The sequence below is a fragment of the Nesoenas mayeri genome (assembly GCF_963082525.1).
Source record: "Nesoenas mayeri genome assembly, chromosome: 25".
Taxonomy (NCBI): domain Eukaryota; kingdom Metazoa; phylum Chordata; class Aves; order Columbiformes; family Columbidae; genus Nesoenas; species Nesoenas mayeri.
In genome coordinates this window covers 6,359,628-6,373,709 of record NC_137549.1, presented here as the reverse complement: position 1 = coordinate 6,373,709, position 14,082 = coordinate 6,359,628, and the positions used below count along the sequence as shown (strand labels likewise).

General features: G+C 58.0%; 2 protein-coding genes across 4 annotated transcripts; both read right to left on the bottom strand.

The window, feature by feature from the left end:
• Positions 1-563: 563 nt before the first annotated feature.
• On the bottom strand, positions 564-10,963 carry NCLN (nicalin). 3 transcript variants are annotated; one of them, XM_080359029.1, is made up of 16 exons: positions 10,751-10,963; positions 9,357-9,547; positions 9,009-9,153; positions 8,286-8,380; positions 7,976-8,056; positions 7,684-7,787; positions 7,168-7,256; positions 6,864-7,003; positions 6,265-6,443; positions 5,962-6,049; positions 5,829-5,867; positions 5,551-5,714; positions 4,920-4,973; positions 4,755-4,833; positions 4,038-4,133; positions 564-1,001 (listed from the first exon to the last, which is right to left on the bottom strand). In XM_080359029.1, the coding sequence occupies exons 1-15, from the start codon at positions 10,929-10,931 to the stop codon at positions 4,074-4,076; spliced, it is 1,689 nt and encodes a 562-aa protein (XP_080215155.1). In that variant the 5' UTR covers positions 10,932-10,963; the 3' UTR covers positions 564-1,001; positions 4,038-4,073. The 3 variants fall into 3 exon arrangements, with proteins under 3 accessions (XP_080215155.1, XP_080215156.1, XP_080215157.1); XM_080359030.1 differs by lacking the exon at positions 4,920-4,973; XM_080359031.1 differs by lacking the exons at positions 564-1,001; positions 4,038-4,133; positions 4,755-4,833; positions 4,920-4,973 and adding an exon at positions 5,061-5,227.
• Positions 10,964-11,435: 472 nt separating this feature from the next.
• Positions 11,436-13,392, bottom strand: S1PR4 (sphingosine-1-phosphate receptor 4). The gene has a single exon (XM_080359032.1). It carries the CDS (start codon positions 13,305-13,307, stop codon positions 12,090-12,092), a length of 1,218 nt encoding a protein of 405 aa, XP_080215158.1. The 5' UTR covers positions 13,308-13,392; the 3' UTR covers positions 11,436-12,089.
• Positions 13,393-14,082: the final 690 nt, after the last annotated feature.

The window sequence follows — 14,082 nt, the reverse complement described above, 5'->3', positions numbered from 1 at the left end:
CTCCCGGGTTCCACAGCATCGATGCTGCTCTTCCTCAGCACAACCGCCAACCGCTCCCCTCGAGGTGCTGAATCTTGCCCTTGGTCTGTAACCGTTTTATTACTTTGCTTTTTGCTACATAAAAGGGACAAAGTGCACTCAAACACGTGCGTTTTCCCCCTTTTTGCAGGGGTCTATTCCTTCCAATAACACGAGGAGACTCCAGTTTTTTGAGCTTCCAGCAGCAAATAGTTCTCCAACAAATCCATTCATCGGTTTATTTTTCCAAGGGGAAAAGGGACAAACAATTAAGGAAATTAAAAATGGTAAAATACTTAAATATTATTACATTTATAGTCAGAAAGAAATGTAAATCAACTGCATTGAATTTTCTATTCGCTTTTAAATATTCACCTCAATATACATTTGTTCTTCAGGACACGTGAGATAAATAATCGAGTTAACATTGCCAGACAAATCACCTCTTTTTCCTGAGCTGCAAATATTCCATATGATGACCTTGAAGGTGACCCAATGACCAACGGAGACCGAACCGGTTCCAGTGAGCAAGCAGGAGCCCACGCTCGAGTACCCAGAGGCCAAATTTATTGAGACGAATCGTAGCACCCCCATCATTCCCATCAGCAAGACTGAACGGCTCTTAAATGCAAAACCCAGCGCAGGCAAACGGTGCAGGAGAAGCTCCAGATTCTGGCTGGTGTTATGGACAACGTGCATGATTTCAAAGGAACAAACAACAAACCCCACAACAATTTGGGCTGTATCTGTGGTTTTAAATGTCTAAAAATATGTTGGTGGCTCCTCCAGCTGGGGAACCCAGGTCAGGGTCTTTCCTCTTAACACAGGGTGGAGCTGATATTGCACAGCAGTCATTATTTCATAACAAAGAACCAACTTCTCTTATCTGGGAGATCAACCACAAGAGTCCAAACTACTCGCGCACAGTCCCCATGAGCGCTGCAGAGCGGACAGAGGGAACGAACAGCTTCAGTGCTTAAGTCCTGTTGGAAAACAAGATTGTCGTGAGCTGCAGACTTTGATAGCAACAGGTAGAGCCAGACAGACAGCACAGAAAACTGGTTTATGGCTAGAAGCATCAACTGTTAGCCACTCGTGTATGTGGACATATACATTTCCACGCTGCTTCCTCCTGATAAAAGGACAGGGAAAAACAGGAGCAACAAGAATCAGCTACACACAGCTTGTGGAGAACGTTTATTTTCCCAGAACAGCTGTCAGATTCCTGCCTGCGTGTGTTGTCTTGGTGACGGAATTGCTGCAGTAGGGATCACCACTTTTGTCTTGGGTTTTCTTTGTTTTCCAAGCCCAGCAGAGCAGCAGCGCACACCCCGAGCCGGTGTCAGCTCCCCGAGGGAAACAGCCACGCGGGCACTCAGTCCAACCCCAGCCTCCCCACAACAGGAACAACCTCAGATACGAGTATGTAACACTGCAGTGCACATGCACTTTGATCAAAAGCATAAACACTTATCTGTAGTAAAACTTACTTTATATGGCAGTCAGCTAGAGATATGCAAAATGCATCCAGTCGGATTACTGGCCAAATTACCCTTGTGCGGGACGCGTGATGAACCATCCCACATGCCCTTCAGGTTCATGAACCCTCCTGATTTACCTCCACTTCAAGGAGAATGTTCTGGGCCTGTTCTCATCTCTCTTGCCCACTACTTGCAAATTTTATATGCACGAAGTCAGGCAGCGGGATTGCTAATAATGTGGGGTTTTCCTATTTTTCTTAATGAAGTAACGGAGTAATTAAGCCTGGTTAGGCAATCTGCTGGATTGGAGGGAATGTTCCCTCTCCCAGTGTAACACACCAGGACCATGGGATGCAGCTGGAGGCCTCTGAAACTACTTCCAGATTCTCAGAGCCTATGGAGAAGTCCTTCGATGGCCACGGTGCTGTGCGCGTTCTGAGCCTGCACCGTCCTGAGCACAACAGCCACGGTCTCTAAGGGCAGAGCATCAGTCCGTGGAAAACAACCACGGCTCATCTTCCAGCCATTTCTGAAGTCGCCATAAGCCCGTTTGGCAGCGGAGCGTCACGAACACTTAGTGCATGCAGAGCTGTATTTTAAATAAGCACTCAAAAGATCGGAAAAAGGCATTCTTCCCTGTGGGGTGATGCAGTGCTCGGCACCACGGCAGCTGGTGTTACAGTGGTGTACCCGCTGCCCCCAGCACGCCCTCCCGGAACAGAAAAGACCTTTTAAAGAACAGGGCGCTGCACGTTCAAAGTGGCAGAAAGCACACGGCACGGGCTGAGGGGTTCTAGGGAGGCTGCAGAGAAACAACGAGAGATGGATGGAAATCAGCACTTTGGTCCCCACCCAAAGGACAAGGCCACAACCTCCGTATCTAACAGACACACACGCGGCAGCTGTGGGATAGACAAGGATGCTCAGCTTGAATCTTCCTCGCGTGCAAACAAAAGGTTGCACCTTCATTCAAACCCACGAGAGCTTTTCAGCCTCTGTAGTTGCTGTTTTAAATGCAAGAGGTAGTCAGCGTGGCCTGTGAAGAGACCTCACGTGCATAGAACAAATTACAGACAGGACTCATTCTGCTGAGCGTCAAGCAGGAGTTTTCCATCAGGAATCCTCCAAAACACCCTGGGACTTGTAGTCAGTATCTTGATATATTTTCCAGAAGAACGTGGGGGTAAACAAAGTGCAACACTGCCCAGAACAGGCACTGAGCTCTCACCAGAAAGCGGTGACAAGTATCCTGCTTATCTTGGATGGTGGAATTCAAGAAAGACTTAAATATAAGACGATGACAACGCCTGAGCCACCGTTTGCCTGGCCCTCCTGACCTTCGCGCAGCACGGGCAGCGGAAGCAGCAGCAACCGGAAAATGAGGCTTGTGCAAGGAGAAAAGTAACAGAGCGCGTGTGTTCCTAGATACACTCCCTCAGGTTCAGTTCTAGAAACAGCCACATTTAAAATGACATTCATAAAACTTTACGTTTTGATTTGCTTTTTAATGGCTAAGTGGCCTGGCTCCCTCCACGCGCCAGGGGCGGCACGAGCAGACGCAACAAGCGCTTCGGGAGCTTGTTCATACGTGCAGGTCAGGAACAGCGTTTCCAGAAATAACAGAGCAGAAAAACGTGAAATGGGACCCTGAGATGCAGGTGAACATGGAAAACACCTCGAATTCCAGAAGCCATCTGGAAGTGAGAGCTGAGGAGTGAGGACTGAAGGGATTACAGGCCAGAGCTCAGCAGAAGCTGCTCTTCATATTCACCTCATTGAATACACGAACAGCCCAGAACAGGATCCTGCAGCACTGAGGCCGTGCAACACTCTGAAAACCACGCAAGAGCTCGGCACAGAGCGGCGGCAGCTGTAACCTGCTCAAGGACTGAAGACTTGAAGGGAAATCAAGTACAGTGCAAAACGCGTCCTCCGACAGAGACAGACAGAACCTGCCCTGCTGAGAGCCCTCACGCGAGGAACCCGTTTGAACAGCCTCTCCTCGTTCTGTCAGCAGCAGCCAGAACCGCTCCCAGCACAGGGATGATCTTCCTGCAGACGCTCAGCACACTTCCCTAAAGCCGGGCGCTGAACTTAAGGAAGAGGTGCTGGCAGAGAACACACTCATAGTATTCTCTTTAATTTGCACGTGTACTTTTTCTTTTAAACAGCTGCTCTGAGTCCTTGTTTGCTGGGCAGAGGTAACACAACGCTCTGCGGTTCCAGCCCCCAGGCGGCTGGATGGCACACGGGTCCATGAAGGTGCTGGACTTGGTTTTACACTCAGAGAAGCCGCTCGGAATCGGCCATTCGGTGTTTAAACAACCAGCAGGAACTACTGAAGTCTCTGAACCTCTCCCCAAAAAAAGCAAAGGAAAACAGACATGGTGCAGGAAGGTGAAGAAAAGCACTTAAAAGGCGCACAAGAGTTAAAATTTCGTTCTCTTTCTGCCTTCCTCCCCTCTCTAGAGCAGCGAAGAGACAGAGGAAGGGAAACAGCAGGATTCAGTGGGAGCAGGGGGCTCCCGACGCGCTCACCGATGGCTCAGTGCTGCTGTACCGCGACGACTCGCGTCACTGCTGCTTGGTTTTCACGGACAACCTCTGTATCATCTTGTAGAGAAGACCGAAGTGCTGGGAACAGAAGGAACATAAGTAACCATGAGACGTTATAAATTCTAATCAAATGACTGTCCTTTAACTGGATCTTCTCTTTCACCATCTCACCAGCGACTCAGAAATTCACTTAATTCCTCTTTTGATTTGTTAACAGCTCCTTCAGATATTTGACAGATACAAGATGATCCAGGCTCCAAATAACTTGTAATAACAATCACAAAAAACCCCTGAAGATGCATTTCTAAGCTGCATCCCAAGTTCAGACACCAGAAGAAACTCCTAACGCTCCAAGCTGCAAGCCTTTAACGTTACAGCAGATTTTAGTTACCTTGAGAAGTTTCGGTCTGAAGCTTTTACAAAGCCAAAAGAGCTTAACAAGAGAGTTATGCGCATCCTTCACCAAAAGAAGGGGCTCTATCCCATAATTTTGCACTAGGATGGCAAAAGATCATCCTCAGCACAGCTGAGATACTCAAAAACACACACGTCAAACCAGGAGCCGGTGTGGATCGCTGCTTGCGGAGTGGGCGGCATTGTTGTTCCAGCTTTGGTCCTGGGCCTGTGCGAGCACCAGTTACTGGAGCTAACGTTATTAATGAGGAAATAATACAACCGTCTCCCGCTTCTCTTCCGTACCTGCACTGCAACGTAGGCAACCCCGAGGTAGGCTGCGATGCAGACGGCCAGCAGGAGGTCAAAGATGGCCGGCTTGACCCTGCAATAAAGAACAAACGCATTGAGCTGCTGCGGAACGTGTTGCCAGAGAGACACCAGCCCGGCAGGCCAAAGGGAATTCCTCACCTGTATGCGTTCATCACCTGTTTCAGCTGGTCATAGAAAACAAACTCAGGGTCCCTGTGAGAAGAAGGAATCCTTTAGAGGGTGTTACACCTCTCCACAGCACAGACAGGTCGGCGGGACCTCCCTGCACACCAGTTTTGAACTGATTTTAGCTGCCAGGTCTCTCTCTTCCTACAATCAGAAGCCCGAGGATACAATCCAGAACACAGGCTGCTCAGCTGTCTCGGAAGAGGCACATGGAAGAGGCCTCGCTGGGGTCACTGCACTGCTCGAACCCAAGCAGGTCAGCCAGGACGGGAGCTGCGTCTCTTGTCATTAAAAAAAGCTTTCTCAGATACTTGAATATTTTCAGAGAGAAGCAACACCCGGAGTGGGAAGCGTGGGACAGTAACAGTGAAAAACAAGCCTTACAGACAGAGGGAGCTGCTGAGACTCAGCACTGCGCTGTGAGGAATGACAAGGAGCTTTTTCTGGGAGAACGGCATGAACCAAAACTGACAGGAGAGCAGAAAAGAGCAATCGCTTCCAGCTACGTGCCAAGCACCCAGAAAAGCTGCAGCTCAGAGACAAAACTAACTGCAGGAGGACGCCAGCTTGTGTGCCCTGCCTGGTTCTTTCATCTTTTTCTTACCGTTTGTCTGCCTTTACATGATGCTGTTTGACATCCTTCAGGTAGCGAGCCATACAATATTCTAAGGTGCTGAGGAAGGTGCTGTCCTTATCAATCAGCTGGGCAGCCCGGGGCTGACTGCTCAGCCAGTCCATCACCGACTCCAGTTGCTCCTCCTGGATCTGCTGCAGGAAAATACCACCAAAGAAAGGGCGTCAACCGCACGCACACCGAGGCCGGACCTCCCTCCCACACCCGATTCCTTCTCCCCACAGGTTACAAAGATGCACGGTGCTCACCATCTGATCCGTGAAGATCTGCAGATCCGCGGGTGTTCCCTGCGAGGGAAAAAACAAACAACAGGCTGTTACTGAGGGCAAGCTCAGCTGGGCAGGACGAGGTTGGCCAGCACTGCACAACAGCGACTCTCACCTTGTCTGTCAGGTTGTAGATGACCCTTGTCAAAGCCTCAGCAATGATCCTCGTGTTCCTGGTTAGTGCCTTAGTGTCTATTCGCGCCCTAAAGCAAAAGAGGGGATTATGAACTTGTCAACAGGATCGGCTTCTTCTAGAAACCACCCATTTCCACCGCATCGAGCACAGCCCTGAATCCGGGGCCCAGCTCCCAGTGTCCTTTGAGCCACGCTCTGCGCGTAGGAACAGCACGAGCAGTCACGACGCCAACTGGTGTTCACCAGCTGGATTTGGGCTGCAGCGTTCCCCAGCACCCCTGACCTCCTGTCCATGATGCTGCTGCGCAGGCTGTCCCGGTGGCTCTCCAGGTGGGAGATGGTGAACGCCGGCAGGCGGCGGATCGCGAACCGCTCGTGCTCCCACGCCAGCATGTCCTCGGCCAAGTTTATCTTCTTGTGCACCATGGAAAACTTCACCTCTGGGAACTGGCTGGCAACGACCTGAGGGAAAGGACAAGCCATGCAGGGCGTCACACCACCTGTTGTGTACTCCAATCTTGCGCTGCCCAGTCCACCTAGACTCAATTTTTTTGTTGTCCAGAAGGTAAATATCCTTCCACCTCAAAGGTGCGGTTACTGCCATTAAATAGCTGGTTTACCGTCAAAAACCACTGTTTTAATGCCACTACAGAAATCAGCTGGGTAGATTTTGCAAGCAACGAGCCATAAGGAAGCACAGTGGAAAATGCAGCAGATCTAGTCTGCTTCATTTGGGACTGAGACATGAGGAATTGCCTGCACTTCAAATCAAGTGACTGTAAGCAATACATGAAATATTTCAATGGCACACCCTTTCTTCACCCCTTTCTTGCACTCCTGGAGAGTCCCAACTTCCCATCCACCCAATATGCTTTTCATTACCATATCTAGTTCTCTCAGAAACGCGTGTTGCAAGGTCCCCTCCTTGGGAGGCTTTGAGACATGGAGATGAAGGGTATTGCCTCGGCCCAGAGTGTCAAGGCAGAGAACAAACGCTACGTTGTCCTGAAGCAGGCTGGAATCTGGAACAGAAAAACCCACACCTTTACTGCTATGCTTTGTGCTGGGACTCCCATCCCAAAACATCAAGGCCCACACAAGGAGATTCTTACAATCAAGACACAGCACAGTCGTATTAACAGAGGCCGTGCCGCAGACCGCGCTGGAATGCCAGCGCCTTACTCACCAGTGTGGTCCAAATTGTCTTCCAGCCACCGCTTGGTTCCTTGGTAATTGAACTTGCCACCTCCAGATGCAAAGAACAGCAAGTTATACCTGCCCATCAAAGGAGACAGAACAGTGTCAGTGCGCTGCACTCCATGGCCACAGAACTCCTGCACTCAGCCTCGGAGGTGGGTGAAATCACAAGAGCTGGCACCTGACACTCAAGGCTAACTGCCCATTGAAAAACACCTCCTGTGTGCCACATACCAACGTAAAGGGGACGGGGTGAGGAGGGGGAGATCCCCGTGTTTGAGGATGGAATCTGCTCCCCACACCAGCCCTTCCACTTGTTCCCAAGCTTGAGCAGAGCTATGGCACAGAAACCAAAGGAAGGAGCCTGGTGATTAACTGCAGCCGTACTCGGAGGGGAGCAAAGGGAGTAAAGGGCTCCTTGCAACACCCTGCAGGTCCGGAGCAAGAGCCGCTCTTCCCTGATCTCAGCTACACACATTCCACCGAGAACAGGGCAGTTTCTTACCCAGCGTGGGTACGTCTGTAGGTGTAGAGTCGGGAAAACAGCCTGGCCAGCTCCAGCAGCACCGAGACGCCGCTGCCGTTGGAGTCAGCGCCGTGCGACAGCCACTGCAGGACGAGGCGGGAGAGAGACAAGGTAACAACCCCCTCTCATGTACCACAACCCTGAAGACAGCACGCCACCACGCTTCGCTTATAACTGCCCCAGGTCTTTGAGGCCAAGGAAAACCACAGGGGCAGAGGCCACATGAGAGAAAAGACAGGAACAGAGACCTGCAGGAAGGAAGAATACTCACTGGAGCCACTCCAAAAGAATCGTAATGGGCAACGATCACAACGGTGGGCAGGTCCTCTCCACCCAGCCCCGTGAGCCTTCCCTGCAGAGAGACAGCAGGACACGGGTGTCACTCAGCACCGCCTCAGCTCAGCCGCACAGAGACAGCCCAGCTCCTCCACGCCTGCTGGGTCTGCAGCGGCCTCAGCTCCAAGGGTCGAACACTAACCCGGCTGAGACTCCCCCAGCTTCCCCATCCGGCCAAACGTCTGCCGAAGTCCTGACAGAAGAGGCATCCCACAATGGCGCCAATGAACCCAAACACGACTCACCTCCACGCTGGGGATGAGCCAGTCGCTGACGGCTTTGCTCTGAGCCCCGCTGGTCACCATCTGGAAGCCGTTGGCAGTTGCTGTGTGCAGCAGAACTGAAAAAAAGCCACCAGAAACCCACAATGTATGCCTGGGAAAGTCTTGTCCTTTTGTTTCCCGTGCTAACCGTGCTCTGGAGAGACCAGCTTTAAACCATTTAAGCCTTTTCAACTGTTGCTTGCGTTTATGCATTGACACGGAACCCTGGTGACGGCCAATTTTCATTCGGTCCTGAAATCCCAACATTTTGTGCTGGCTAAACCAAAAACTTTTCTCCAGCAGCCCTAAAATTAATCATGAGCAGCAGGCTGGTAAGATAGTAAAGCTGTTTGCAGGGGAATACATGGAAGCACTGAAATGACTTGTGGTCAGACAAAAAGCTTCGGCATCTACCCACACACCACAGTCATTTAACGCCTTCAGTGTTGTTTTCAACCTGAGCTGGGTTTCCTATCTTACTCATAACAGTGCGAAGCTGAGAACTGAACTCCATGCCACCGTATTTCCAAATATAGTCAAGTAATACTCTCTCTTATACTGTGTTTTTCTTCCATTACATTTCAAAGCACTTTAACGAAGCATAAACATGCAAGCAACACAACACTGGTGCACGGTGTGAGATGCAGCGGACTGCCGCCAGAGCCGGATCGGGCTCTCAGCCCTTCCCCCCGCGCTGGAACGCACCTTCCGCAGCCGAGGCAGAACCCTGTGACGCAGAAGCAGCCCGTGTTTGTTCATAGATGGACAGCAGCTCTTCATCTTCCACCGCAAAGTAGACCGGCACAATGGTTTCCATCGCGAGCATTTCCGGCTCTATCTCCATGAATTGCTGGTGATTTAAGTGAGACACAAACTTACCATCTGCTAAACATGCAGTAAAAAATTAACAACCAAGGCAGAGAGAGAAAGGTAAGCTTTAAAATTAGAATATGATTCGTTGTGCATTAGAACAGCCTCCAGTGCTGCAGCAATCCGAGCCTCTCCCTCCCAGCTGTACCTCCCATCCGAAGAGAAAGGGAACGTTTTCTTTACCCTCACGACATCCTGCGGGACGGCAGAGATGGACCGCGGCAGGATGATCACCACGGCGCCCGCTGACTGGCGCAGAGCCTTCTGGTACTGCTCGTAGGAGAAATCCACCAGCCGCATCATCACGCAGCGGCGGCTCAGCACATCCGCCTCCGCGGTGCGGGCTTCTGTGTTGAGCACCGCGCTCCTGGTGCCTGCGAGGAGGGAGCACGAGGGGGCTCGTGAGCGCGGTCTGCACGCGGTGCCACCGCGTCCCCTCTGCTTGGGCCCGGCCCCTCGCGGCCCTGGGGCAGCCGCATGAGCTGCAGAGCGGCCGCGGAGCCGCGTTCTCCGCTCCCCCTGCCAGGGACAAGGGTCTGTGACTTCTCTCCCTGCGCCGCCCGGAGCAGCGTCTGCCCAGCGCGGCCTGCGGCCGGACCCGGCGCCCACGGCCCAGCCCCGCGCAGCGACTGCTCAGCGCCCGCTCAGCCCCACTTGGCCCTGCTCAGCCCCACGCAGCGACTGCTCAGCCCCGCTCAGCACTCGCTCAGCCTCGTTCAGCCCGGCTCGGCCCCGCTCAGCCCCGCTCAGCACCCGCTCAGCCCCGCTCAGCACCCGCTCGGCCCCGTTCAGCCCCGCTCAGCACCCGCTCGGCCCCTTTCAGCCGCGCTCGGCCCCGCTCGGCCCCGCTCAGCACCCGCTCGGCCCCGCTCAGCCCCGCTCGGCCCCGCTCAGCACCCGCTCGGCCCCGCTCAGCCCCGCTCGGCCCCGCTCAGCACCCGCTCGGCCCCGTTCAGCCCCGCTCGGCCCCGCTCAGCCCCGCTCAGCCCCGCTCAGCACCCGCTCGGCCCCGCTCAGCACCCGCTCAGCGCCGCGGGGGTGGCGGGGCCGGGGGTCGCGGGCCGGGGGCCGCACGCCCGCGATGCGCAGCGCGGACTCCGCTCCTGGCCCGGCGGAAGCTGCTGCACAACCCAGGGCCGGGAAGGAACAGAGCAAAGGGACCGGAGCTCAACTGCAGCGCAAAGAGCCGCGACGGGCTCGCAAAGGAGCGGCCGCTGGGACGGGAGACGCCGCGGAGACAGCGACGAGCAGCGAGGAACCAGCGCGCGGACGGCAGGAGGACACGGCGGGGCCGCGACCGAGCGCCCGGAGCGCAGGGGCCGCGGCGGCACCGCCCCGCAGGGACCGCCCGCGCGGACACGGGAGGCGCATCCGCGGCCTCCCCGGGCCGGGCCCTCCTGCCGCCTCCCGGGCCCTCCTGGGGCCGCCTGCGGCTCCGCGGCCCCCCCGTTCCCCCCCCGGGCTCCCCCCGTTTCCCCCCGGGGCTCCCCCCGTTCCCCCCCGTTCCCCCCCCGGGCTCCCCCCGTTCCCCCCCCGGGCACCCCCCCGTTCCCCCCCCGGGCCGCGCCGCGTCTCACCGTAGGCCTGCCCGCCCAGCTCGTACTGCTGCATGCGGTACACCGTGAACTCGTGCGCCGCGTCGGCCGCGGGCGGCGGGCCCAGCAGCAGCAGCACGGCGGGCACGAACAGCAGGAAGCTGAGCGGCAGGCACGAGGCCTTGAGCACCGACTCCAGCACCTCACCCGCCTCCTCCAGCATCGCCGCTGCGGCCCGCCCGCTGCACCGCCGCGCACGGCACGCACGACGCAATGACGCAGCGACGCACGCACGGCACGCACGACGCAATGACGCAGCGACGCACGCACGGTACGCATGACGCAATGACGCAGCGACGCACGCATGACGCAACGACGCAGCGACGCAGCGACGCACGCACCGGCCGCGTCTCCCGCAAGAGCCGCTGGGAGTTGTAGGCGGGGCGGCAGAAGCGGCGGCGCGGGGCGCCCAGCGCGGCCTGCAGGGGGCGCGCGCGGCCGTGGTGCAGGCCCCGCCCCCGGCCCGGCCCCGCCCCCGCTCCCCCGGCCCCGCCCCCGGCCCCGCCCCGGCCCCGCCCCCCGGCGGGCAGATCAACCACATCAGACACGCGGGCGTTCCCGGTCACTCCGTTTATTGCGGGAGGCGGGCCGGGCGCTCGGCGGCCCCGGGCGGGGCGGGGCGGGGCGGGGCGGGGCGGGGCGGGGCGGGGCGGCGGTTCGGGCGGCAGGAGCCGCGCCCCGGGCGCTCGGCGGAGCGGAGCGCGGAGCCAGGCACGAGCCGGCGGCGCCCGCGGCCGCACCGGGGCCGGCCCTGCCCTGCCCTGCCCGGCCCTGGCAGCGCGGGGCGGCGGGCTGGACCGGAGGAGGGGGATCCGGGCCGGGCACGGGGAAGGGATTGTTGTCCTGGGGGGTGGGAGCCCGGGACGGGCACCAGAGAGGGCGGGTGAACCGCCCCGAGACACCCCCGGCCGGTGTCCCCAGGCGGTGCCCGGTGTCCCGGCCGCGGCGGGCGCTGGGGGCTCTGCCGGTCCCCGCAGCGCAGACCGGTGGGTGGTTCCGGGGGCTCTGCCGGTCCCCGCGGCGCAGACCGGTGGGTGGTTCCGGGGGCTCTGCCGGTCCCCGCGGCGCAGACCGGTGGGTGGGTCTGGGGGCTCTGCCGGTCCCCGCGGCGCAGACCGGTGGGTAGGTCTGGGGGCTGCCCGGGGCACAGCGCCCCCGTCTGGGCGCTCACGGCGGGTCCAGGCGCGCCCCGCCCGCCCCGCGCGCCCGGAGCAGCGCGCGGTGTCCCCGCGCGGCACCCGCGACGGGCCGGGAAGCGGCGAGCCAGGCAGCGCCCGGGCCGGCGGCGCGGGGTCCCGCGGGCCGGGCGGCCGCTGCGCCCTCAGAGGCTGGGGAGGCTGCTCAGCACGCTGGAGTTGCTGGACAGCGGCGCCCTGCGCCGGGCGCTCAGCACCACCGAGCCGCGGCAGCTCTCGCGGCGGTGCAGGGAGCTCTCCGCCGACGAGCCGGAGCTGACGTCCGCGATCACCGCGCAGCTGCCGGGCTCGCACAGCCCGGCCCTGAGGCAGCAGCAGCACAGCAGGCTCCCCACGGCCCGGCGAACCTCCGCGCTGCGCAGAGAGTAGATGACGGGGTTGATGGCCGAGTTGAGCATGGCCAGGGCCAGGGTCCAGTCCAGGCTGTGCAGGTGCTTGCAGCTCTGGGTCTCACAGAAGACGTCAAAGAGCAACAGGACAAAGAGGGGGCTCCAGCAGATAATGAAGGCGCCCAGGATCATCAGCACAGTCTTGAGCAAGCGCAGGGACCGTTTGCGGCTGTGCCGGGAGCTGGTTTGCTTAGAACTGGCCTGGACCAGCTGGAAGATGGAGATATAAAGGCCAATGATCCCCAGGAGGATGATGCTGAACATGACTACGGAGAAAAGGATGTAGTTCTTGGCGTAGAGAGGCAGGAGGACGGAGCAGGCGTCGAGGTCGCAGAGGCAGTTCCAGCCCAGCAGCGGCAGCAGCCCGATGACCAAGGCCAGCAGCCAGCAGGACACGATCAGGCCCCGTAAGCGCAGGGTCTTGCTGGCTTCGTTCTCGGCGATCGGCCTCACCATGGCACTGTAGCGCTCGATGGCCGTCACCAGCAGGCTGAAGGTGGAGGCAGCCAGCGCGACGAAGAGGACGCCTTCCCGCAGGAACCAGAGCTCAGGTGAGAGCTGGAAGGTCTTCCTGCCCGAGAGGCAGAGATTAGAAAGGTAGGCGATCCCTGCCAGCAGGTCACTCACGGTGATGCTGGCGATGCAGGAGTAGACCCAGCGGCGGGCGCGCAGGCAGCGCAGGATGGCCAGCAGCACCAGCAGGTTCTCCAGGATGATGAAGCAGCTGACGACGACAAAGGTGGTGCGGATGGGACCCATGCCCTCGTCCCCAGAGTGCCGGTTGGTCAGCTTGCCCGTGAAGTTGTAATGCTGCAGGATGATGTTCACGTTCCTCATGGCGATGAGCTGCAGGCAGGAGCCCTTCCTGTCAAGTCTGAGCTCAGAATATTGAGCAGAGCCCGGGGGAAAGGGAAGCGAGTGATTGACCAGCCAGCTCGGCTCTGGACCATCCATCTTCTGAGCCGAGGGGCGCAGGACGCAGGATGCAGGGTGCAGGGTGCAGGAAGGGTTCGGTGGGTTTGGAGCAGAGCAGTGCCTGGTGTGGGGGTGTCAGAGCGCCGTCTGCCGGGCTCGCAGCACTGCAGGAGAGACGGGAGAGCAGGGTGAGGTGTTTTGTAAGGCCGCGCGTACGCCCGGGCTTCCTGTTGTTTAATAACATTTCCTGTTGTGAGCTGGAGCATTGACATCGTTTCTAACAGCTGCCACCGTTTCTCAGGAGGGCTCTGGCTGCCCTCGTGTAGGTGGGACATGAATGAAACAAGTGTCCAGCTCCTCTTTGAAGCCGGACAGGCTGGGCTGAGCCCGGCAACACCTCCCACCGTGCTGGGTAGAGCTGGGGCTGAACAAAGTGCTGGTGGAAGCACCCAGGCAGCCAAGACACTCAGTGCTTTGCCTTTTGCAGTGTTAAACTGACCTCTGAGCAGAGAGCAACCGCTTCTTCATCACCTGCCCGTGCGCCACCCGCGCCCGGGTCCGTCCTCCCCCGGGAGGAAGCTCCGTGAGCCCCGCGCTCGCACCCCGTGCGCTCCCCCGCGGGCCCAGCTCCCGCCGGCCTCGCGAGACACATCGTCCACGTCCTGCCCCGTCACCTGCGCGTCTCCAGCTGGGGCTCCGCTGCGCCCAGCTCGAAGACAAGCAGCCGGTCCAGGCCCTGCGTGGGCCCTGGCGCTGCACCCTCCACCTGCAGCTCTGCAGGCACCTGCTGGAGACGCGCCAGGGTCGCCCCTGC